The 25,817-nt window shown below is 42.1% G+C and overlaps 1 protein-coding gene across 2 annotated transcripts; it reads right to left on the bottom strand.

The window, feature by feature from the left end:
- Positions 1-414: 414 nt before the first annotated feature.
- Positions 415-25,538, bottom strand: LOC108925756 (RNA-binding protein with multiple splicing-like). Of its 2 annotated transcripts, none has more exons than XM_018737980.2 (9): positions 25,072-25,538; positions 15,447-15,524; positions 14,740-14,778; positions 12,783-12,845; positions 8,473-8,623; positions 5,238-5,365; positions 3,800-3,869; positions 1,194-1,316; positions 415-883 (listed from the first exon to the last, which is right to left on the bottom strand). In XM_018737980.2, exons 1-7 carry the CDS (start codon positions 25,132-25,134, stop codon positions 3,807-3,809), a joined length of 585 nt encoding a protein of 194 aa, XP_018593496.1. In that variant the 5' UTR covers positions 25,135-25,538; the 3' UTR covers positions 415-883; positions 1,194-1,316; positions 3,800-3,806. The 2 variants fall into 2 exon arrangements, with proteins under 2 accessions (XP_018593496.1, XP_018593497.1); XM_018737981.2 differs by having other exon boundaries at positions 5,238-5,334.
- Between the last annotated feature and the right edge of the window lie 279 nt (positions 25,539-25,817).

Raw genomic sequence — 25,817 nt, 5'->3', positions numbered from 1 at the left:
TTTTTGCTTTTTTTGCAATAAGTTAAATTACTAATGTCATGTACGAATAGATTAAAAGGTACAAAAGAGCTGAACAAATACAGGTAAATAGCCATATAGTACTACAGAATAAGAGAAATTATATTACAAACTTGTCAACTATTGAACTAATTGCCCATTTTCATGTAATTTGGCAACATTTTGGTGGCTCAAATAATTTATACCTTAAGTGTTATTATATCCAACTTATAACAATTTACTTTGAAAGGATTTAGAGGAATGCATTACCTTCATAAGGTAGGAGAAGACTACATGATGATATCTTGATAGCATGGAAAGCTTCTCTAGTGAACTGGACATTCTGGCAGCCTATGTATGAAAAGAGCCCCCCATTTCCCATGTATGCTGGTTGCAGAACTAACCAACACAGGTACAAAGAAACACACACTTCATTTAATGGGACAGTAACAGAAAAGGTTGATCCAATCAACACGAAAATGCAAACACACACTAATGCTGGATCCAGTAGCACCTGAGGCTGATACCCCCCATACCTAGGGGTCTCAGAGTGAGCGTCCCTTTTTCACTGATGTTGGCGTGACTCAACCCAACTGCAATACCGTAACAGAAGAACATAGTTGAAATACAGAATCTCATACTTAACGCACAAAAAAGTTCAAACAGCAGTTTGATATAAAAATACTTTTTCTTCTTCCTCTTCAAAATGTCAATGTACAGCACTGTTTTGGCAAGTCATGCTTTAACCTGTATTTTAATAATTCTAACAATAAGTCTTTAACATGTAACAGTAAAAAAAAAAAAGGCAAAAGGGAAGGAGGCATTCTAAGGGGGAGATGTGTGATAGAGGTCTTGAAGGTCCTGAGGTCCACAGAGAGGTCTTTGCCTGGAAAAACCACACAGAGATGTTACCATAGCAACACCACCTGGGCCCCATCGTCGCTAATCAACACACTGGGGCAGGAGGTGCAAGACTACTGACAGCCAGCCACATATTCCAAGTCCACCACTTGCTTTCACTGAACATGGAATAATCTATAGATCCAGCAAAGACAGAAGTATTTAAAGGAGAATACGTGTGCTTAAACTCACATGTATAAATGTGCATGATTTACGCTTTACTACTCACTTTAAATTACCTCCAAAAACAAATACAAATAACTTGTGTGAAAAACAGGTACTGTAACAGAGCTCACCAGATATGTCTGTAAAACTCGCCAAAGGTTTCGTCAGCTGGGTCAAACATTCTCCTGGTTTTCCTTCAGAATTTAGTTGAACACCATCAAGACCAACTGCTGCCACCATCACACATCAGAACCCTGAGGAAAGCCCACGAAAGAATTGCTCAGAACTTGGTACACACATGCAGATGTAACATCATACTTGCTATGGGGGGTTAAGATGAACAAGTGATGAAATTTGGGTCTTCAAAACACTGGTGCCATTAATGAAGGTGGCGGTGTGTTCGGCCGAGCGGAACGGGGCACGGCCTGCGTCTCGGGGAAGGACAGGCTGGGGCATGCTGGAGCACACTTCCTGTTCAATATTCAGCTCCCGGCGTGGGATGCCGAAAACCCACTGGCAGAGCAGTAGGGCAGAACAGTCCTTTAAACTTGCACAAAACAACTGCTTGGTTACAAACAACAAACACTTGGCTTTCATACCAAGGTCGCTTCCAGGAGCAGTTGCGTTAGTGTAAGTACATTTATGCACACGCTGGTCTCCCATCCAACTGGAAAACACTGTCCAGTTTAGGTTGTTTATTACATATCTGCAGACAGAATTTTCTTACTAGTTATAAGAAAAAAGTTTCAGGAAGTTTTGAAATTTTACAGTAAAATCTGTGCGGCTTGGGCATGAACACAACGATTTAGCATTCCCTCGTTTACCTGAATGTCAGAACTATTCATCTGAACATTACATGTCAGTTTAGTTCTACATCACAATTGCCTTTAATAATGAAGAACACATTAAGCTTTAGCACTCACTACGACAAAGAGTGGGCAAAATTAGCAGATCCATACAATATGTTCAAGAGTAATATGTTTTTCATCTACTGTAAACAGGACATTGAAGCCGCCGGCAGAGTCTCATGAGGTCAGTGCATCAAATAAGACATTTTGTATTTTCCATAGAAACTGCTGATCTAATTTCGGCTACTTGGCAGTATGTATTCCTGGGAAGCCAGCATGATGAGCTTTACTTTACAAAGGTGCCCATCAGGGTTTAGATCACTGGATCGTGTCCAGGCCATGTGGGGTTCTCGCTGGGATTTCCATGGCAGTGGAATAAAATGGGTTGTAGGGGTTAAGCTGGCCATAGTCTCTCGGTGGATATCTCAGAAACATGGATTTTTGAGTTGTCTGTGAGTTTCCAGTTGCCTGCAGCCTATGGTGGAGATACCCCATGCATAAGCATGGTGCCAGCTTTCCTGTCCATCCATTTCAGGATGGCCAGTGTGCGGGGTGAAGTCATGAACATTAGTCTTTGACAGGATTCAGAAAATTTACACTTGATAAAATATTGAATCAATCCTGTTTCAAACATGGATCCTTCACTGCCAGCTCAGTTTCCATTAAAATATTCTAATAGTGTGATGTTCAAAAAGATTACAGCAGAATAATAAGTTTTCATCTGTCAGGGGAGGTGCATGAAAAGCACTTTGATCAATAACATTCCATCTGAACCAAAATAAATTCTTCACTGCCCCCAAAGGATTTTTTTAATTATAATTTAAGGGACACAATAAGGCATCGGTGTTTTTCTATACTGTTCCCTAATGACAATATCTTATTCCAGGAGCTCTAAAAATAGATGCATCTACAAAAAATAATAATCATGAAAAACAGGTTAAAAAAAAATAATGTGCAACTGCTTAAGTAAAGTGTACAATATGTGTCTTTTTGGAAGCAGCAAGTACCCTAGTGGAAAAGGACATCAACTCAAACTGCCATACATGGGCACATCTTACCTAAAAGGTCTCGCTTCAGTCAAGATCCAGATGTATAAATAGCTGCATTGTCAACAACATAATTTACATTGGGTTACTTCGTTCACCATCATTCCCTAACCGTATAAAAGAGGATTGTGTTGTGTTGAGACCATTGAGTTCTAACTGCTGGACAGCCACATCTGGCAGGTATTTGTGCACCTTTACCAGTAGTTTCTCTGGGAAAAGTAGAGCCAAGGCTTCACGGTGGGATCAGAACTCTGTCTGAACCAGAGCTTTTCATTGCCCATATCAAAGAATGCATATGACATCAGGGCAAAAACCAGCTTTGTACCTGCAGACAATCTAGTCATAAGTGAGTATGAAGGTGCTAAAGATACAGGCATGCTTCAGCAGTTACATATCAGTATCATCACTGTTATTGTTTTTATGAGTACCAGCAGCATTTCTCATTGTTACTACCCATTATTTATCCATTTATACAGCTCAATAGCTGCTTTTTGGTTACAAGTCCAAGTCCTTAACCTTTGTACTACTTGGCTGCACATCATTATGGACCTTGGATTTCTTGTATCCAAGGCTGTAGTTGCAGGGCTGAGAAATGACAAATTAAAGAAAAATTTTTAAATTACTACTGTAGCCAGATTTTTGACAAGAACAAGAGGAGTCGCCTACAGAAATATGGGTCATATCAACAGATCGGGCACAGTGGGACTGAATCTAAAGTTCAATACATCAACTGCTTTTTTAAGTTACCCTGAAGCAAGGATGGAACATTCAGCAGGGGACAGGTTTCCAGTTTCCCTGTGCTAACAGTTCCTTGGGCTCTGAGGACCAGCGCCAAACACTCACCCCAATTTCAGCAGAACTGCCTCGACTTCCATCCCTGGGGGGTGGCATCGGCAGGAGGGATCCAGCGAATCTGTTCAAACACGCACACGCACACATACACACAAAAAAAAACATCCCCTCATTCACCTGGCTGAGGACCAGATCACCCCGTGAACCCACTCCCTTGCAGCAGAAAGGCCCAGCTGTGTATGTCGAGTGGGGTGGGAGGTTAGACTAAGCCCTGGCTCACTCAGCAAGGCCAGAGTTCAGCATGAGTCCATCCCCACCCCCAACTGTTCCCTGTCCCCAGTGTACATGCCACAGTCCCGCTGTCCAGCTAGCAGCCACCGCCCCCCCCTCTCCCTCAGTGGAATGGAACAATGGGACATTCACATCACGGTTGTCCGTGACATAGCCCTGCCACAGTCCTCTGCTGCTATTTACTCAAGTGCAGCAGACGAAGTTGGGACAGAACCAAGTGCATGCCAACTAATGTGGATTCAGAGACTGAAAACAGATTGCACTTTAAAAAGTTCATCGCGGTTGTCTAATCAAATTACCGAAGGCAAAGAGCATTTACACATTAATGCCCCATTTAGATATGTGAGACTATTCCAGCTGAGATTTTACCATCTTAGCCTTGCATTAGGTACCATGTGACATGCTCTGAAGGACAGCTGCTCCCGTACCCTGCATTCGTAGCGCTGAACTGAATGAGACGTGTTTGAGCAGGAATCTGTCCGAAGTCAAAGGAAAAACTAGGGAGATTAATGGAAAAAGTGCTCCGCTTGCCATCAGATAAAACAGGTCAAGACTGCATGCTGCACCGATCAATAGGCCACTCACTGAGCCCGTGATGCTCACCCTGGTTACAGTGCAGGGCCTGAATAAACCGGAGATCCAATAGGAGCGATGCTAATAGCACAGGTCATACTGGTGTTTCTGCTGCGAGAAAAACAGTAATTGCTGCTTGGTCTTCCATATGATCCAGCAATGGTTAACAAAAAGGGGGAAGGTTTTTTCATTTAAAAAAAAAAAAAAAAAAAAACTCCGTCAACCATTAGTGGGTGTGTTGGCATGGCACATGTTACACAAGGAGCTGTGTGGAGTGAACACACTCTTGGGACTTGGTGATCAGTAAATACTTTGCTTAAAAGTGCACAGGGGAGTGACAGTACCTTGTAAAAATTAAGAATTCTATACGATTTACGGTGAATCATGCTAAACGTCTGATAACAGTGATATCCGCCTAATGGGGAAGGGGAGTGGATTGTGTTAGACTCGCACATGATGGTTGCCACAGGTAGAGAGGCAGACAGAGGGACTATGATGACTATATGATGGGAAGCATGGAAAATGCAGACAGAGTGAAGGGAGTCCGTGTCTCTGTTGGTGCCGCAAGTCAAGTGTTCAGAGAAGGCTGGGTGGGTATTTGGGAGAAAGGGTGGGGAAAGATTACCTGAGCATGCAGAGAGGAGGGGTAGGTGAAAGCAGGAGGTATGGCAGGTGACAGCTCCGCAGGGTACAGGGGATACGGGGTCCAGACATCGGGGCTGCTGGGGTAAAGAGCAGGGACTGTGAGCTCATCTGCAAAACAAGAAGAACAGGGCAGGTAGGGACTAAGCTGGAAGTAACTGCCCTGGGCAGGGCACCAAAAGTTGTGGAGAACATGAACACTTTCTCACCCAGAGAAAAACACTACTACTTTGTATTAGTAGTCACATTCAGCCAACAGCCACACCCCCAAAAGAGAAACCCTTTATTTGACTGATCTACCTGTACCTGGGTATTTTACTAATTTATTCACATAAAGTATATTGTTCTTCGAGGGTTTTAAAAAAAGGACTTTGAAACACGCCACCATTTTTGGTTTCAGGTCCATGACACTATTATCCACTGTCGGCTGGCCCTTAACTCACTAAGAAAACAAAACCAGAATTTCATATTTGCATTCACTGGTTATTTATAAAAAGTCCAGCATTTTAACAGGTTGTGAGGCTCCAAGGCCTACGAGTTACTAGCAAAGATGTTATTAATTCCTGGGACAAATGTTACTGCCCCAACAGAATGCCAACAGACACTAAAATGCCCCGAGGTGATTTCATTCTATGAACAGGGGACACTCTTGTCCGTAAACACATAACTAATATCCCACCTTCATCTCTAATATATAACACAGCAGGGGCATTTAATTACAAATCCACACATTTCCCAATTATCAGCTCCCTTTATGACTCAACGGAAAACACATTCCGAGACCTAGGGAAGACTTGGAGTGGCCTTCGGGGGGCTTGCTAACGCTGAAGTGGAGTCAGACCTCAGCCTACACAATCCTGCCACTTCCCATCATCTTTTCGCTCCCATACACTCTTGCTGATGTTGTTTCTAAAAGCTTATACCCCACGGCTGTGGACGTGTTTAATAGATGGACACTCTTAGGAGACTTTTTTTAGAACAATGCTGCTGAGTACATTCTTATCAGCAGTTGCTTCTGCATTTGGGTTTGTGTGCGTCGCTCTGAAGTCGATCCTCGGACGGGCTTCATATTTGAGATTTTCTTTGTGTTGGAATCGTCTATTCAAATAGATCACCATACAGGAGACTAACGTGGTTCATTCACTACCAAGAAGAGACCAACGCACAGGATGCCCAGATGAAGCACAACATATGTGGCCGCATGGCTTTCATTACGCGCCAGTAGGTGCGTACGAACACTGTGAAAACATCGAGTGCATTGTCTGTTTACGGTATTGACAAACTCCTGTAAACCTGAGCTGAGCTTACAGTATTAAGTCTATCAATTTTACCAGAATAAGATCTTTATTGAAAAGACCATGCTATGGGGGGGGGGTGGTACTTTGCAACTCCCACCGCCACCACCTCCTACACAGGGTTCATAAGCATCTGTTAGTACCAGCATTACAGTGTTTACTCAATTCTTAACGTAATATTCATCTGTAAGGTAAACATGACAACTCTCAGGCCTCACAGATCCCGCACAATAACATGCAGCAGGACTGGTCTCCTATCCAGGCACCAAACCCGAAGTTTTATTTAGTCTGTAGTTCAAGAAACCAGACAGCATATTCCTATGTGCGTGTTTGTACACACACTTAAATCCTAATTCAGCTAATGTTATTAGTCCTTAATGTTTACAAACTATTTATTTGTGCACTCAGATGTCCATTAATTTTGGGGTTTTGCAAACGTAAAAAAAATGACACCTGCAGAAATGTTTAGAAAGTCGGACAGAAGACACATGGATGACGGAATTTCAGCCATGCTTTCATGCAAGCTGTGTCCTCAGCTGGGTGTTGAATTATGAAAGCTGCGTGAATTTTGCTCCTGTGCAGCGAAGCTGGGAGTCATACGAGCAAACCCAGACTCTAAGCTTGAAGCAGATTTGTTTGGAAAGGGCACATGTATATTTCAAACCCAAAAGTTGTTTCCCACACTCGGGAGTTGAGGACTCGGACTTAGACTCAGAAGTAGTATTTGATAGAAACGAATAAATGTGGCCTTTTTCAGAGACTATCTGTACACGTGGCTCTTCTGAGACACAAGCAGATCATATTTCATTCATTAATTCAGTCATTCTTTCTAAAGGCACATTAACTGATTTCATACCAATAAATCACTGTCAGCACACCTTACAAGGACCCAGGGAACCATTTATTCAGCAATCTGACACACTATAAAGCTACCCTTAGCCCATTTTATTCTTTTCAAACTTGAGAAACCAGTTAAAAGCCATTTTTGGTTGCAGAATACTTTTTTTTTTTTTTGGGTGCAGGTTTCAACTACAGTACACCATGTGTTAACACAAAACACAGTATCAGGCAAATGTGGATCGGGGGAGTTATTTGCCTTGTTTTATCAAATACCAAGGAATTTAAAGGTAGGTGTGACACTAAAGGAGAGATATACTGTGTATGACAGAAGACTGTTTCTGGTTCAGTAAAATGTAGAATAGATGAACATGGTTGTAAAAACATGTCATTGCTTTACTTTCCTTCTCTTTCCACCACCCTAGCCAAACTGATCTCTCGAATTCTTAAAAGTATTAATTTCATATTGTATTCAAAAACCTGGCATTAAATAATTACATTACTTTTGTCTACTGACATTTATATTCCAAAACAGCTCTGGTGCTTTTTCCATGAGCTCGATGTGGTCTAATTGCTTTTTCTGGTTCCATGTTCATTCGTCTTTAATATTGACTGCTTTGTTCTGTTCCTATCCCAACACCACATATTTTCCAGACACTATAATAAATGCAACATATTGTGTTGCTTAAATGAAATGTGAAGGAGAAACTATGTTTCTTCTAGATTAAAGAAGTGCTGGGAATAAACTGCTTGTAATTTTTGTTTGCCTAAAAGGATTAGCCCATTATTTTTAGTGATTTGGCATTATTTTCCAAATGATTTTATAAGAAAACAACATAAAAAAATCTAGGTAACAACCAACTCTTAAGAGTTGTTTGGCCTTTACTATTTCTGAACAGCACTGCATTCAATTATACATATATATGAGTTTTAGAAAGCAAAGTAACTCTATTATTATATTAATGTGTGAGTCTATTATGCATTTTTTCTCTGAAGAACACAGGTAAGCTTTCCTGCCGCGTTACCCGGGGAAAGGGGGTACCCAGGTGGGTGAGTGAGTTCCAATGCAGAGAACTGCATACTCACAAGGGTCCCTGCTGATGAACTGTGGTCCAGGGCTCTGCTGGGACAAGGGGGGGTTCGGAGTTCCCACCAACTTGTTCTTGGCCATCTTTGTGTTGGCCTTGGCAAACTCCAGCCGCAGGGTCTGAGGAATCTCTGGGTCGAAGCGGATGCCCTAAAGACAAGGCCGTGACACACAGAGACAATTAAAAACAGAGAGAGAATAAAGACAATCTGAACATCCATTCATCCATCCTTACCATTCATTTAAAATAAATGCTGACAAACAGAATCACAGCGACCAGAAGCCTGTCTCAGGACACTGATAACCTCCAGTTTCCAATTCGCCTGAACTGGATTTGAAGCCGTAACCCTGGATCTCCGAGACTGAGCTGACACATCTTAAACCCTTTCTGTTATACTGAATTTCCATTCCACTTAAGATTTGTTTCTGGGGCATCGTGAAACATCTGTTAAGCTTTATATCTGTAAATCTTAATTCCATATAAATTATTAAAAACAAGTTGTTCAGTCTGAAAACACACTGTACATGTGGTCGTGCTCGCAGCGGCGCTCTCCTGGAGCTTGCAAAACGTAGTGAAGCAGCTGCACATCTTCATTTGGTTTATAGTACTTGTCTGCAACTGACTCGAGCTGTTTTTGTAACTTCTCCAGAGGTTTTCTACCACTTCTTTAGGAGCACTTCAATGATTGAGCACTATAGGCAATTTGTTTTATTTCTGCATTCTTTCCCAGAGTGGAAGCTGTGTAACTTCTTGGTTGCAAACAAGCAAAGTGCAACAAAATACCTAAACACTGTGTGTTTACGCCGTGACTCTTTTTAGGTCGGACAGGAGATGTAGCTCCGCCATCGGCACCTAAAAGTGTCCTTCCTACTGTCCGAAAGTGTGCATTGCTACTTCGAATGCACAAATTCTTTTTTTCCAGAAGCCATTATACAAATCTGTGCCATTGTGTCACACACGCAATCCTACTGTAATTGCTTGTCTGCAACCGAGAAGTTACACTCTGACATCCACATCACACAGGACACATGAAAAGGTTGATGCAGCACAGCACAACGCAATATGATGCTTCCCCTAATTACAGCAAGCTCTTTTTTGGACTAGCAGATCGTGGGATTGGTTAAAAATACACTTGTAACCCACAAGTTAAAGGTTCAAGTCTCTGGAGGTTCCCTGCTGGGGTGCTCATGGGCAGGGTACCCTGACTTCAAGGTTTTCAACACAGCATTCGGCACCCACGTAGGTAATTCTCGTTAAAATTGCCAGTAAGTCGAGCTATAGGGGCAGCATGTGGAGTAGTGATGAGAGCTGCCACCTTAAACTTGGAAGGACCTAGTTTCGAATCCCACGTCCTGCTGTAGTAGTCTCGATCGAGGCATACTCTGAATTACTCCAGTAAGAATACCCTTCTGTATAAATGGGTCACTCATTTTAAGTAGCTTAACCCCTAAGTTGCTCTGGATAAAAGCATCAGATAATTCATTTAAAAATAAAACTACAAAAAAAAAAAAAAAAAAAAAAAACGGACTTCCACCTGACTGCAGTAACAGTATGTAAACACCGAATCCAACTTGCAATATTGCAGAATATGGTGATTACTGTTAACATGGAAAAAAAAGCTTAAGTATTTCCTGAATGCCTTCACGTTGATCTGCTGCTCACTGGTGAATGTAGAGATACTCCACGCTACTGTGTCTCTTGTTCCATTTCCCGTGGACTCGCTCATTGGGGGGACTGCATGCTTCTGGAGTGCACTGTCAACATGGAACATTTAACTCATGCAACAATACTACAGCAGAGATCCCTGAACTCATGTCAGGGCAAAGTGAGTTTTTCCGCACACGGCAGACACTTCCTGTAGCAGCTGGTCCGGATCAGGGGAGGGGGCGATTGAATGGAGGGGTGAGCAGGAGCAGCGGGGTGGTCGCATATTTGAGCGGGTGGGGGTACTTTACTTCCTGTGCCTTTTCACAAAATGTGATCTCATAGTATTCCCTCGTAATGTTTGGGTGTAATTTAACACCTGGACCCCTCGAACCCGCAAGGTCAGCCAGACAACCCCTAAGGCAGTGACAGATCATGTTATTTCAGAGAGAAAGTACGGGAAGAGGCCAGCAATCCTAGCCCAACACAGCCCTTTGGAGATGACTGTACAATCTACATAGCAGCAGACAGTATTTTAATCACGAACTGAGTCACACTCATTTATTTGCAAAGGCCTTGGAATAACGAAATGCCTTTGACCAGGAACGTGCACTTCATGCCTCTAAAATAATGCAGGAGCATAAACGTGGAGAAGGTTGGCACGTGCACCCTATCGCAGGCCTGGATTACACCACGCACATGCTGGAAGTCAACAAACTGTTTTATCGACTTGCACCGCAGTGCACGTTAGAACCAAAGAACCTGTTAAATATATGTCAAGTTTCTTCAATAACCAATCATTTTGACTGTGTCTGTAGTACTAAACCACAAGCATCTTCCTTTGTTAAAATTCAACAACTTAGATTACTAACTGAGGCAGATTTTGGTAAACATGTTCAATAGTCAGAATACTTTGGTTGGCCCTTTAGCAGTAGGACTGACACACAACCATGTTTTTATGGATCCAGAGACAGTAGAAATTCCCATCATAGGCAGCAACTAACATCTACCGCAAATTAAAACCTGCTGTAGAATTTCACAGAAATCTTTCTAATTGATTCAGCATTTGTCACTTTCCACTCTAGCCCAACGGTGATCAACTTGTTTGCACAGTGCAGTAGCCAGTGAACAACATGCACTTCTCAAGTCTCCCCAAAGGCAAAAAAGCAATGATAAAGGCCCATAAGAAGGCTGTCTACAAATACTGATTACCCTGTCATTGTGGTTCAGGTAAGTGCTTCACTTTTGCAATCTTTCCCATCCAAAATTGCATCTCAAGAAGAGGTAATAATCTTTCCAACCATATTCTGTCTCTGTCTCAACCCCTTGCAGAGATGTGGTTTCTGCCATTATGTGCTGCCTCTTCTCCACAGCACAACTAACATCTAAACCCTGTATTGTTCCAAAACAAAATGAATTTCAAATAGTTGGTGAAAAAGTAGAGGGGGTGCGGTGGCGCAGTGGGTTGGACCGCAGTCCTGCTCTCCGGTGGGTCTGGGGTTCAAGTCCCGCTTGGGGTGCCTTGCGATGGACTGGCGTCCCGTCCTGGGTGTGTCCCCTCCTCCTCTGGCCTTACGCCCTGTGTCACCGGGTAGGCTCCGGTTCCCCGTGACCCCGTATGGGACAAGCGGTTCTGAAAATGTGTGTGTGTGTGTGTGGTGAAAAAGTGCAACAATTAAGAATTCAACATTCACATGTTTATATCCAGAAAAAAAAGGATATTCAGCAATTGTTGCTTGAGGATATATGTCAGTTGAGAGGCCTATGATTATGCTGGCCAAATTAAATTTGGTCAACTACTTTGAAATAATTCAGTTTACATTTAGAACAGAGTTTGTGGATTCCAAACAGCCACTTCTCACAATGCACACTGGAGAAAAACAAAAATTATTAAAAATAGCATTTTACATGAGTCACCAAACTAATCCCTTACAGTTGTTTCTCGTAGAGTTTACCAGCTTAACGAAGGATTTACTTTTTGTTTGAATGTTTCTGCCTCAATGTAAGTGGGATTAAAAGACAATCCTAGACTAATATCCTTCCATTCCGGCACCAGAGCATGTCCATTCCCACCCGTTCCTGGAGGCTGACCTTGCAAGAGTTTCACAAGGTCTTTGCTCTATGAGAACGTCTGTTCTTTAAGCTTGTTCTACAAGCAGTGCTGCGTTGCAGTGAGATCGCAAGCTGAACGGCGCTATGCAGGTATTGTTCACGTCGGAAAGTCTCACCAACTTAGTCATACTGTTACTGGGTTAAGGCCTTGTTATGCTCATATTTTCAGTAAGAGGCATAAACATTTGTATGCATCCAATTTCAAACAATTTTTTTTTTTTTTTACCTCAAAAAAAAAAACCACTTTCCACATGACAGTATCACATAAACACAATAAAATAAAGCTGTTATTGAAGGAAAAGCCAAGGCCAGTCCTCTGCTTGCTGAAAGTGTTTAAACACTCCCCTCAGAGCAATGTTTAAAATAATATTTTCCATTTACCTGACCTGACACTTTTATTGATGCGAGTCAGCACTTGCAACGTTCCCCCTCCCCCAAACAAATCTGAGACACGCTTTGCTGCTGAACGACATATTCTCAGTTTCATCAGCAGACATGAAAACAGCCAGAAAGCAACGTTTGAACATCAGCGGCGGCGGCGGGTGGACTCACGTTCAGAGCATTCTTCGCAGCTTCTGCCTCTGATCGGCTGTCAAAACTGACAAATCCAACAGGCTAGAAGGAGAAGGTTTGGGGGGAGGGAGAGGGAATCAAAAACAAGTAACGTTAAATTGGGCCTTTGTGAGATCTGAATTGCCATTGTTCATAGGTACCTTAAAACTAGCTTGTTTTGCGCTTCTCCGCGGTGCTACGGTTCTGTTGTTTCGACGCCATTACGAAAACATGTAAACACGTGGAAATGCGTCAAATCACTGCAATGCTCACGACCATGCAGACCTTCACATTTACAAGATGCTTGTCCCCGTAGTAACATACAATTTAGAGCAAACGAAAGTGGATTTGACAAGAGACAGAGTTAGAGCGTTTTGTCCCATACCACCTTTTGCTAATGTGCAACTTCGTGCAGAATTGAACACGAAGGTGATCAACGCTGAAGATGTGACGCAAGTTTACGGAGCTGTTCGGGAGAGGTGTGGGTTTGAAAGAGATGCGTTTTGAGACCGTTCTTGAATGTTGAAAGGGATTCAGCAATTCTGACATTTGAGACAGATGTTTCAAGAAGGGGGTGGGGGGGCCTGACTATCAATGCTCTCATGACATTTCAAATTACAAATCTCTCTTTTTTTTTTTTTTTTAACTGTCCTGCTACAGAAAGCAACTGGTCTCCCGAGACTAACCACTGCTCTCGGGTCTGAACAGGAAAGGAGAGGCTTTGGGAGAACAGGACACTTTCTACTATCTAAAATTAAACAACACAGACCAAAGGCATACCTGGAGGCCCAAGACACACAGCTATATATGGAGTGGGATGCGCTTCTTGGCAGCGCACTGGGACTCAGTGCTATTTGTTATTGTCTCTGATTGCATTAGGGAGGATTCATATACAGTGTCAGCAAAGCATGTTGGAAATTTAAACAGGTTAACGTTGCAGTGAAAACATTCTTAGTAATTATTTCCTAAATTTTGCACAGCTGCGTACGCTCCAATATTTATTTATATCGCACTTTGTTCGGAGGTACAATGAACACATCCATTTCCACTGGCGAAACTTTAGGTTTGTCCTATGCATGTTACCATATCTACTTTAGAATGCTATCCTGTGGACCTTGTCCAAAGTTCTGGCGGAGGGACGCTGCGGAGCAACTGCCTCTGCCTGCGAACTAATCTCATTACCCCTGGACGACCCCACTCCACTTCTGGGGGAGGACCGTGCTGCTGAATTCCCTCAGATAGGCCACGTTAATTAGAAAACCCAGCAGCTGGACTGTTGTATGGTGATAGCAATCACAGTAAAAGCCTTCTCAAAATGTTTCAGCGCTGCAGAATTGCTCAGAAATGCATTTACTAGTAAATGCATCAGCTGCCTCTACAAATTATGTAAATTTATTATTATTCCTTAGATCTAACTGTAATAAATGGTTTATTTTCATAATTCACTCTGACCATAGGTCCTAAAGGAAGAAGCCAAATACCACAGAATTACTTTTTGCTCATGGAAACAAAATTAATTAAACTTTAAAAAAAATCTTCTAAAAAAATCTTACTGCTCATATCATTTGAATAATCCTCAAATTCTGCATACAGCCTATGGAAAACCGTACAGAAATTCTGCAGACAGACGAACGCAGGGTGACTTTGAGCAGCTCCTTCACCCTCATGCTCCCACCAATCTTCTCCCCGCAACCATCAACCCGGCTGACTGCCTTCTTAGCTCAATAAATTAATCAGAATGGCAGTGGCACATTACCAGAATTGATTATCTTTGTTCCTGTGGGGTTAATGATCATTTAAGCACCTTGGTTCGGAACAGCATGACCTGTTCGCAGGAGTATATGCAATGGGACAGTGACTATCACTTTCAGTTATCTGCATTTCCTGGTGCTTTTTTCTAAGCGTAGTACAAGAAAGCATTTACGACACGCCCCTTCGAAAATAGTTCTGTGCTTACCAGCTTGGAAGTGAGTTTGATTAGGGAGCCTTCATAGCCCTGAAACAAGAATTGCAACAGAAAACGGGTAACTGAGTAACAGCCAATTTTTGTCCAACTCAAATCACATCATTCTGTACTTCTTTAATCACAGTAAAAGGAGAAACACATAGTGTTATTTCTGAATGACTCTCGGTGCAGTTTTTAAAGTGAATACATCCAATTATCTGTACATACTCTTAATTATAAAGCTTAGTGTTTTAAAATGACATTTACATTAAAAATGTAAATGTAAAATCTCAATTCCTACAGCAACATTGAGAAGAAAGCCAGCTATATGAGGCTACTCATAAAATGAGCTCCCTACGTCATAGGTGTGTGTTTCAGGCAGGGTGTGTAGGGTCTGAGATGAATTAAAAAAGTATACAATGCTCACCCTTTAACTGATGATACACCAAGGAGACATTAAGTGGGTTCTAATAAACGATGGTGAGACTAACAATACAGAATTTACAGAAAACACAGTATTTGAAGCAAATATTGCACAAAGCGCTGTTATTCAACAGGAGTCAATATCCTTCAAAGAACACTTAACAATGTAGGCCTGTGATTCCTCAGGCAGCTGACAGCGAATCGATGAATTGCTTCGATAACAATGGAGCCAGGCCAACTATTGCAGCACAGTACAGCAGCACATGGATCCCTCACCACGCAAGTGTAGAGCTTACCTTAAATGGTCTGAACAGGAGGTATAGCTCTCGAGGTTTGATGTCGAGTGGCAATCCACTGACAAACAGGGTTCGCACCTACATGGAAAGACAGAAGCGAAGGTGAAGGACTGCCTAACATACTACTAGCTTAGCAGGTGGGAACACTCTCATGTCTACACAATACCAGACTACACTGTGCAATGCAAACACTACATATATAAACAGAAACTTGCACTGTCTTTACTATATGTCCTATGTGGCACAGGGGTCCAGAGAGAAACGAGATTTCATTCTCCTGTATGTGTAACGTACTTATAGGTGGAATGACAAAGTTGACTTTGATTTCAACCCTAACGATGTCCAAACCCAGTTGTCTTGACAACTTTCTTTTCATCCTTGTGCATTTTCATAGTTGTGAGTATTTTCTCAAATATTAAGCGCAAATGATGCCAAAATAATAACATTTCAAAACCCATCCCGTTTAAAAACTGTGCTTGAATAAGTCTGTTAGCTACCGTATGTGTTCAATCTTTGTGAAGGATGATAGAAGGACAGCAGATGGGAGAGTGGTTTAAAAAGAGGCTTTTAACTTGAGAACTCTAGGTTCAAGTTCCAGGAAGGGCCTCGCTGTTGTACTCTTGATCAATAACATTAACATGAATTCCTTGAGTCAAACATTCAGCTAGGTTGTATTATAAAGCTATTTTTCACTGAAGTACACAGCATGCAATAAATAAAATTTAAGCAAAGAAATTGCTTTTCACCTTGTCACAATGTCCTTTTTCCACAAAACCACACATCTCAACAAGCATCAACACTCAAGAATATTTTACTTAGCCTCTATATGTGTGGACTGAACTTTCTGAGCATTTCCTCATGTACCTATGTAAATTTTTTTTTGTGTGTCTGAAATGTAAAGAACTTGGGGAAAACGCGGTCATGGTTACTGCAGAACCCATCTTCTTCATTTCATTTTGGTGTTTATTTCCATGCTATTGAAACTGGGCCAACGGAGAAATGAAATCCAAAACTAAGACTTGCAGTGTATAGTGTTATAAAGATGTAATGCATGTATATATCTATGAGTGTGTGTGCGTGTTTGTAAAACTGTCCACAGCTGGAAATCTCTATCTATAAAACATTAGTGAACTTCAACAAGTTTCCTTCCATACTTTTTAACATCTGAATCAGAAGCAGTGGTTTTACATTATGTCCACAGTGCAAAGACCTACACCTTCATTACATGAACATTATCTCCTTAACTACTCTAACAGAATCAGGAAAACATTTCATCTTCAGGTGACTAGTAACCATGAAGAACGAATACTGGGCTCAGCTTCAGCAGGTTAGAAGGCACACATCCTACTGCTGAATCCTCCCTCCTCCTGTAGTACCCCTAAGCAAAGTAAATACCCTAAATTGCTGCATTAAGAAATATCCACCTAAAAATCACTAAGTATCTTAATATTGTAAGTCACTGTGGAAAATAGCAACAGCTAAAAAAATAAATATAAAAGAGTCCAGAGACTGAAAACCAGAAAAGATTAAAATTTTATTTCCTCTGCAGAATATTATATTGGTCTATTCTCAGCATGACCTTTCACATCAAACCAGGCCAACCTTCTGTGTTATAAAGTGATGAAAAAGTGTATCAAGTGCATCCTGCTTAGGTGATCTAAGATTTGAACACCTCTTCCAGCTTCATAAAACAAGCTATGAAAAATCTATAAAATTAAAGACCCAGGACTTTTTACACAGCAACACAGGTGGGCATTTGTCTTTTTAAAAGAATTAGAATGCTGTACAGCTCATAATACGTTTCCCTGCATGTGTTACTCTTTGGTGCCTAACAATCATTTACCTTTTATGGCTCTGTTAACCTTTGTTTCACACTAGCAGGGAACACTGGCCCAGCTTCGAGCGGGGTACTCACCAGGCAGCTGAACACTTTAAGACTCACAGCATCGTTACCTGGCAACAGTTTGCAAACTTTGTGACGCTTTCTCCGAGTTGGTGCTCCGAAATCCTATTAAGGAAACCTACCCGGCGCTCCCCTCTGGCCATATGCAGTTTCAATCAGCCATGTATGATGCCACGGCAGGCGAATTGGGGAATCACTTCGTCGATGCGCAGGGGCCACCGGGCAAAGGCAGTCTACACCGTAGGACCATTGGGTCATAGCATTGTGACGGCACTATGAGACATGCAAATCAGGTGCAGCCAGTCCTCATTTAATTTAGCCACTGTTTCCATTTACATTTATTTATTTAGGTCTACAATATTAAGCTACATACAATGATTTACCCATTTACATAGCTCAGTAATTTCTACAGGAGCAATTTACCATGGTCAAAGGTACCACAAGCAAGGGTAGTATTGAAAGCTGGATCCTTTGCAGCTCTAATCACTACACCACCTTTCATTAAAAAAGGTCTTTATCACATAATGATAATAATTCATGTTTTACTAAAAATCCCAGCGTAAAAATAAATGATAGCAGCTTTAAAGTACACAGACCGCTGCATTTCCTTGGTAACCTCAAAATGCATGAATCTTTTGTAATTAATTAAATTTACAATGAATAACAAGTCCCCATCTCACACAGTAATATTCATGTAGTGTGGAGCACTGGAGTATTAACCAAGGACTGGAGAATTTCAAACAACCTAGGATAAACATATTGCACAATTCATAAAGCAGAAAAACAAACCGGGGCAAAACAAGAAGACAATCCAGTCACCAACATAAGCGCTGCAGTGGTGCATTGTTTGTAAAGGACTGCTGTAACCCTGTGAAATGTATTGAAATAATTTTAGAGAATTTTACCAGTGGTGGGACATGGAACAGTCTCTGTAGGTCAGTCCACCACAATGTCCCCTTGGTCAAGAGAACATACAGTATTCTCTCACAGGCACACGTCTACTGTCTACAGAAGCCTGCAGAGACCCCCAGATGAACACTCGCACTTCCAAATACGGGGATCTACAACATATCATGTTATCCATCACAAATTCTAACTCATTTTTATGAAAACGTTCAAATCGGAACATTACAAGCTGATGCACTGGAAAAAAATGTCAATCGTCTGCAGAAGAGAGCAAATGTACTAGGATCCAAAGCCAGTCCTGGTCATAGGACAGATCATCGCTGTAGCTGGTGTTGTAAAGCAAATGATAATAAAATGTCAAAGGTCAGCACCAAGTCTGGGGTCAAGAATAGGGTTGAGGTCAAAGTAAGGTGAAGGGTTTGCAGTAATGTCAAGGGCCATGTGTCCAGAGGTCATCCTACCTAAGACTACCTCAAAGAGATTTAATTCCCAGACGTGCAGAAGAAATATAAGCAACATTTTGTTTCCCAGAGCTCTATGCCCATGTTTTTGTACGATTAGCCAAAGCCAAAAATTATCTTGAAAGATATTCTGACAACGTTGTAGTGGATAACCAACCTTTAGAACACACAGGAAAACAAATTACCTCAATCAGAACTAATAAGTATCAATTTCTGGTTAGTGTAGTGTTTCCCTGCCAAGCTAAACTTAACTTCAGCCATGTCCTGAGGGCCATTTCTCTTTCGTTTTCAGAAGATATGCTTCATATTACATTGATCAGCAGTCACAGGTCTGCAAAACATCAGGCTCCTGACGGTCCTGAAGAATTCAGGGGGAGGAAATTTTTCTCTGCTGTGCTGAAGGTCCACATTTGTGAGCTTCGGAATACTCGGCTGAACACGTGTGATGTGCAACGCACCACAGCGGCTGATAAAAGCACAAGAACAGGACTCTGCGGAAATGACAGACCACATTGCTGGACCCTTGCTGACACACGCTGGGGTTTCTCCTCTACTTCCTCACCGGCTCTCGTCAGTGATTACCGGCTGAAAGCAGACAGGGGTCCTGGGTCACCACGCAGGACCCTCGACCTGGCTTTCTCAGGTGTGGAAGACTCTTCACTACTGAGACAGAGCGGGGGATGGGGCTCGCTTCTTAAGGAGGTTAGCTCAAGTGTCTTGGCTGGACTGCCGGCAGCCTTCTCTGCACTCTACTCCGACGCATTTGCGTTTTCCTGCCCATAAATTGGCCATTTTATGTGTTTGGGGGGATCGAGCCTTGCCAAGGCACAATAAGGCCGTCTCCCGGAGACAGAAGACAAGGGACAACAAAGAATGAATTACGAAGAGGGTGACAGCTCACAAATGGTAGACGTCTCCTGTAAACGAACAACGCCAGCGTCACTGAAGTGGCCCACATGACAGGTATTGATCAACTGATTCCTGCCAGAGATACACTTGTTCCCCCTTGAAATTCAGGAATGCAAATTTAAGGTGCCAAGACACAGGGGAAAACACACAGCGAGCTACAGAGCTGTAAACTGGCAAAAAAAAAAAAAAACACCATGAAGAATATGCTGCTTGGATCGCGTCACGGATGCAAGCGTTCTGAACCCACTGCTATGGTTCCTTAGCGCAGTTCCACGTACCAAGCTAAGACAAGACATGAAAAACGTGACTGCAGGATGTGTGGCAACAACGAGTTGCTTTCTTATGAGAATTAAGGAGCAGATCCCTGGGGCAACATGCAGAAGTAAGCATGGGCAGCCCCTTGACACAGAGCCGTTCGTTTCACACAGTGCGAGATTCCTCCTGCCGCCCTTGGTTCTCAGCTCGCCGCTTCATGTTAAGCAAATAATTAATTTCCCCATGGTTACAAGGCTTGTGGTCACCCTTCCACGCAGAGGGTTTTTGTCTCTGAACGCCCCTTGTCCTGTAGCAAACAACTGGCTGAGATAAGATGACAATTCCCTTGATGGTTTTATAAATAATCCAAGCTCTGTGAGTGCGTGCGTGTGTGTGTGTGTGTGTGCGCGCGCCCGTTGTCCAGGGGCAGTTCTCTTGTATGTCCACATCATGGCTGCAGCTCTACTTCCTCCACTTCCTGCTCATACCACCACTCCAGGAAAACTCATGACAAGTGCCTTCACCAGCGCAGTGTGGTCTTTGTATCTAAGTCCGCCAGAGTTTGCTATGGTGCTTCATATGCGGCGACGTAACACGGGGCGTCACACTTACCCCCCGGAGTGCTGCATGACCATTTCATTCTTCAACCTTCTCTATTCATTGAAATAGTGCCATTATCCTTATTGTTTTTTTTTTTTTTCTTGAAACTTTCTAAATGGCTAAAATGCAACGTAAGATTTCAGCTGTTTCGCCCTGCTCTTAGGGAAATAGCTACTTCATCGCTGCATTGGTAAAAATAGTACCGATAATTAACTACTAATTGGACCAGTTAAGCCTGGAGAGTGGCTTAGAATAAAACCCTAAAAAAAACAAGGCTTGACTCTCAGGTCTCTGTTCTAATAAGTAAACCTTAAAGTGAATAAAATTAGCAAAACCTGGTTAGCAGGTTATGTTAGTAGTTAGGGCTGCCATCTTGCAGTCAGAAGGCCCAGGTTCAAATCCAATTTGCACTGTTGTACCCTACAGCAAGGCACAGATTAAAGAAGAAAAAAAAATGTTTTTAAATAAGTAGTAGCTTGGAATACCAACCAGACTTTGTAAGTCGCATTGGAAAAAACTGATAGCTAAATAAACAAACAATAATACGATGAAATGTAAGAACCGGCTCTAAACAAGTATAATATCACTACTCTCCCTGCTTTCCTTGCTTCTCACAAACAACATGCTGAACTTTTGTCAAAATGATAATGATCCCCGCTCAGACACTCCCCGTACTTAAAGAAAGTGATCATTAAGCTATTATCTGTCACCATTACTTACAATTTAAACTAAGAAGTCCAGCAGTGTCACAAGTCTGGTAAACATTAGACTTTACCGTGACTGTGTTCCAAGACCCAAAATGTCATGCTTAGGGCACTACATAGATTAATAATTTTTAAAGGTATATATCTGAAGTCCAAACTGCTAATGCTTTGAAATAATTTCAACTCCATTAGCTACATGTGGTACTTATTTTACATGTGCCATTAGGGACTACTCTTTGATGACATTAAGCAATAAATGACATCAGCTTTGTGGAGAAAAAAATTACGTCAGCCAGCACGTTAGGATACTCTCAGTGAATGAGAAAGGAGCAGGTCATGGTTGTCATTTTTAAGTGCTTTCACACAGAGTGGCCTGAATTACCAAGTCATGAGACTCCCTGGGCAAACTGAAGGACAATCGGCTCTTTCTGCACCCCATGTGTTCTCGTCCCAAATATTATACAGAAGAGTACAACCATGCATCAAGGAAAAGCAACATATTTTCCAAAACGAAAACTTTTATTAGGTAATTGCACACCAGCCAATACTTTTTCCTGAAGAATGAAAGCGTGGTGATTCTGCAAAAGCACATAAGCAAGTTTACGTTCATTAGTTTCAGTACACAGAGATTTAGAGCTGCTTTTAAAATCAAACCAATGACAAAGGCTGGATGAACAGTCGTAGAGGTTCTATGAGCTACAGGGGGCCATTTGTCCCACTAATTGTACCAGGTCAGTAACATAGTGTAACAAAAATGTAAGATGTTATCACGCTGATATGATAGACACCTAAAGTAAATATCCGGCCCTAAGAGCTTACTACCCACTTTATCCACTGCTAAAATACATTTTTTACTTTTCATTTAGTGAAAAAAAAAATAAGCAACAATATCACACTCTCCTTTAATCCTTCTACTTGGATTCCACTATCTTACGACCTCCAAGACTCTGGGTCCGGTCTGAAACACCAACTAATGACCTCAGAGTCACTAAGTCATGTTCCAGCATGAGCTGCAACTAGCTTTTTCAAGAAATCGTAACATTTCTGTTAATGTTACTGATGATACTAAGTACAGTTCTATTAAACAGTGATTTCATTTGTTGATCCATTTGCTGAAGGCAATTTGCAATATTGTTTACGATGTACACAGGTGAATATTTTACTGAAGTAATTAACCTATATTTGTTAATTTTACCCAATGCAAAATGCAATGTTTGACCCATTTTCTTAGTTGCATGTTTTTAGCAAAGCAATTCAACAGACTTTCTTTTTACAGGTACATGTCCTTAAATGCCGCTCTACATAATGCTTGATGTTAGTGCAGTAGAGCTGAAACCAACAGGTTAAACGTCTGTGCACTTGAACACCACGTGACCAGTTGCCCTTCACAGGGCAAGCTTTGCATTGCATCTGCTCATCATCTGTAACATACTTCTACACATCTAATGACTTTCTGTTCCTCCAAATCCAATTAAGACCACAATAATGCTGGGAGAGAAGCGTAGGGTTCTAGGCTTCACTCTTCATGCAACACTGGTCCATCGCAAGGCACTTACACCCACATAGTAAGAGCAATTCAGACTCGACCGGGCTTTTAAGACATATCTTTGTGTTTGCAATCCCATGAAAGAAAGTCTGAGTGAGAGATTTAGAACCAAGCAGGACACAAAGTCACAACTTGCTGACCTATTCTACCATGCCACCCATCACAAATAAAGTGCCCTGAATAAATCTTACAATTCTAAGAATTTAAACTGTCATAATACAAATTCTTTTCATGTCTGGAATAACTGAAAATGAATCTGTGTACTGTCTAATTCAAACACACACACACATGTGAGGAAAAAGTGGGAATTCAGCCTTTTGTATACTTAATTCAAACACTACAAGTCATAAAAAGGTCTACCACAGCTCTTATGCAGCAATAAGCAATGAAAACAAGAAAGCTCCTGTGATAAACAAAGGCATGTCTGTGCTTTTTTCCACCTTTGACTTCAGCAGGAAGGTTACTGACTTCACATCATCTTTGCACACTTTTAATCATCATCCCTGATCTAGCGTAAACACTTCATCTACATGACCCATTGGAAGGACTATACTTGTACATTTATATAAGTTCCTACATCAAAACAAGAAAGGACACCACTTTTAAGTACTATTTAACTCAAAATAAGGCAACTATGAATGATACACTAATATGCATGAGAATATCTACTGCAAAAAAGAAAAGTTTCTAAGAAGAAACACATTTTGTTCCACATGAAATGATCATAAAGCAAGGCCATAAACCGTTTAAACACTTGCATTTTTACAGGTAGAAAAATTATTATTATGTTGCAATTTGGCTGACACTCTGTCCAAGGTGACTTACAATACTAGATAATCAACTTTACAATGATGTACCCATTTATACAACAGGATATTCTTACATGAGCAATTCAGAGTAAGTTCCTGATCAAGGGTAAAACAGCAGGAGAGGGATTTGATCAGATTACAAGGTAGCATCCCTAAACACCAGAGTGCCCTTTTCGCTTAAATCTTGTAAGAATTAGAAGCGAAAGGCTATGAACGCACTCTGGAATCACGAGAAACAGCCTCACCTGTTATAATTACTAAATCACTATTTACTGCCTTTGTTTGTTTCATTAGATGTCCATAAGAACAGCACAAAACTGAGAAATTATTACAATGTGAAATACAGATGGCTTGATTTTTTTTAATGTATCTTTTCCTTGAATCCCTTTGCTTCCATGGATTACAGCAAGGACAAATCCCTCATCTATCTGATACAGTAAAGCCGAACCTGATTCCAGGGAAACTGCGTAACCCTAACCCTAATTATCTACAAGGGGAAGCGTAAACCTGGTTGCACAACTTTATGGTTTCAAAAGCAAAGCTAAGAAGTCCTGCTCCTACGGTACTGGGCGGAACATTTGTACTCAAATGATTTACTGTTGCCAGCCATACTTTGTAAATAGTGATTTGAGGAAAAACAGAGAAGCATCATTGCTGGGGAACTGTTTGGATTGTCTCCTCACTCTGATCTGGAGGCCAGTGGAAGCCCTGCTCCCCAGAGCTGTGAGAGGAAAAAGGAGCTGAAAAAGTACAAAAAAAGATGGAGAAAAACGAATTGTGACTAAAAAAAGATGAACCTAAAAAGCCCATTCATTTTATTTGTTTTGGAAGGAGGGGCGCTGTTGAAGACTTTACTTACTTACACTTACAGTACCAACGAGAAACATACAACCGACCGTCCATTGCACTGATTGAAAGAAAAACACCCAAAAGAAATAAGAATGGAATTAAGAACCCGCATTATCATGTGGGCGAACAAAACACGACACTTAGTTTGTTGTATTAAACTGTTGCAAAGCTTAGCCACTTAAGTTAATCTGATACCGTATCTTTGTTTGCAAAACAAAGTAACGCAATTACCACAAAATTACCATACAATTACCACGGTCTACCTAGGGAACACCAAAGAAAAAGGACGGCAAAATGTACAGTTGTTGGGGAAAAAAAACATTTTCCTTTCCACTTCAAAAAAGCGCTCGCTACGACGTAGCCTACGTTCTTGCAAAAGTTCGCGGAACAGCCTGGGTGGTGGTGCTGGTGGTGGAAAAAAACACCGTCCGCGCGCGCGCACCCTCTCTGGATGCAATAAAAAAAAATCTGATAGGAACGAGGTAAAACGCCGTATTTCATGTTTCCATTACGCCGTACAACCACCACGCACGAGGGCAACGAAGTGAACTGTCCGTCCGTGTGCGTGTCTTCATCACCGTATGGACGCATTTTATTACTGAAACGAACGCGCGCAAAGCAGAACGTATCTCCAGAAAAGACGCGTAAAAGTTTATTTCCGTGAAGAGTATGAGCAGAATTACCTCCTCCTCGCTGTTCGCAAATTCATTTGCGTCGTTGTCCTTGTCGTTCGCGCCGCTGTTCATGTTGGTCAGTGACAGGAGCCCTGGCTGCGAGTTGCGCTGGAGGCTCCGGCTGCGGGGGGTCCGCACTCTCTAACCCGGAAGACGAGAGCGGAGAGAAAAGTCGTCATAAACGGGTGGGCATCGAGCGATCGGTGCGGCGCTTCGGCAGCGCGGACGGAGCGCAGCGCGGCGCACGGGGCGCACGGGCCGAGCGAGCGCAGGAGGGAGGAGGAGGGGGGGCGTCAGGCAGGCAGGCACGCACGCTCGCGCGCGCGCGCGCTGTCGCGGTGGGTACGGTACGGTGGGCTGTTCCGCGCGACGGCGCTCCGCTCGCCCTGGTGGTCCGCCTCCCGACAGCCGCACTCGGTGCAAGTGAGCGGAGAAAATGTTCCCATCGTTCACATCATCCGCGGCCGCGGCGTCGCCACCCGCTGTCACGAAGTGAGAAGTGGGCAACCCCCCCCCCCTCCGCGCGCGCTCTCCGTGGGGGGCTGCGTGTTTGGAGGGGAATATGGGGCACATTCTTCTTCGTTCACTTTGCAGTGCTGTACATAAGCTACATAATAACGATAATAATAATAATAATAATAAAAGTAAATACATCACACAAAGAGACACCATATCATATTATCTATTCAATATTCTAGTAGATATCGCCACATCTGATCTGTGTGTGTCCACAACAGATAAATTACTCCAGTAAA

Source organism: Scleropages formosus, chromosome 16 (assembly GCF_900964775.1).
Source record: "Scleropages formosus chromosome 16, fSclFor1.1, whole genome shotgun sequence".
NCBI lineage: Eukaryota > Metazoa > Chordata > Actinopteri > Osteoglossiformes > Osteoglossidae > Scleropages > Scleropages formosus.
This window is presented reverse-complemented; position numbering and strand designations above follow the sequence as displayed.

Excerpts from the sequence above, each read along its gene's own strand:
- LOC108925756 (XM_018737980.2), bottom strand. The coding sequence starts at position 25,134 with ATGAACAGCGGCGCGAACGACAAGGACAACGACGCAAATGAATTTGCG. Across the intron at positions 15,525-25,071 it reads TTGCGAACAGCGAGGAGGAG|GTGCGAACCCTGTTTGTCAG; the intron begins GTAATTCTGCTC and ends CTTTCCATGTAG. Across the intron at positions 5,366-8,472 it reads GTTCATCAGCAGGGACCCTT|ATGAGCTCACAGTCCCTGCT; the intron begins GTGAGTATGCAG and ends CTTGTTTTGCAG.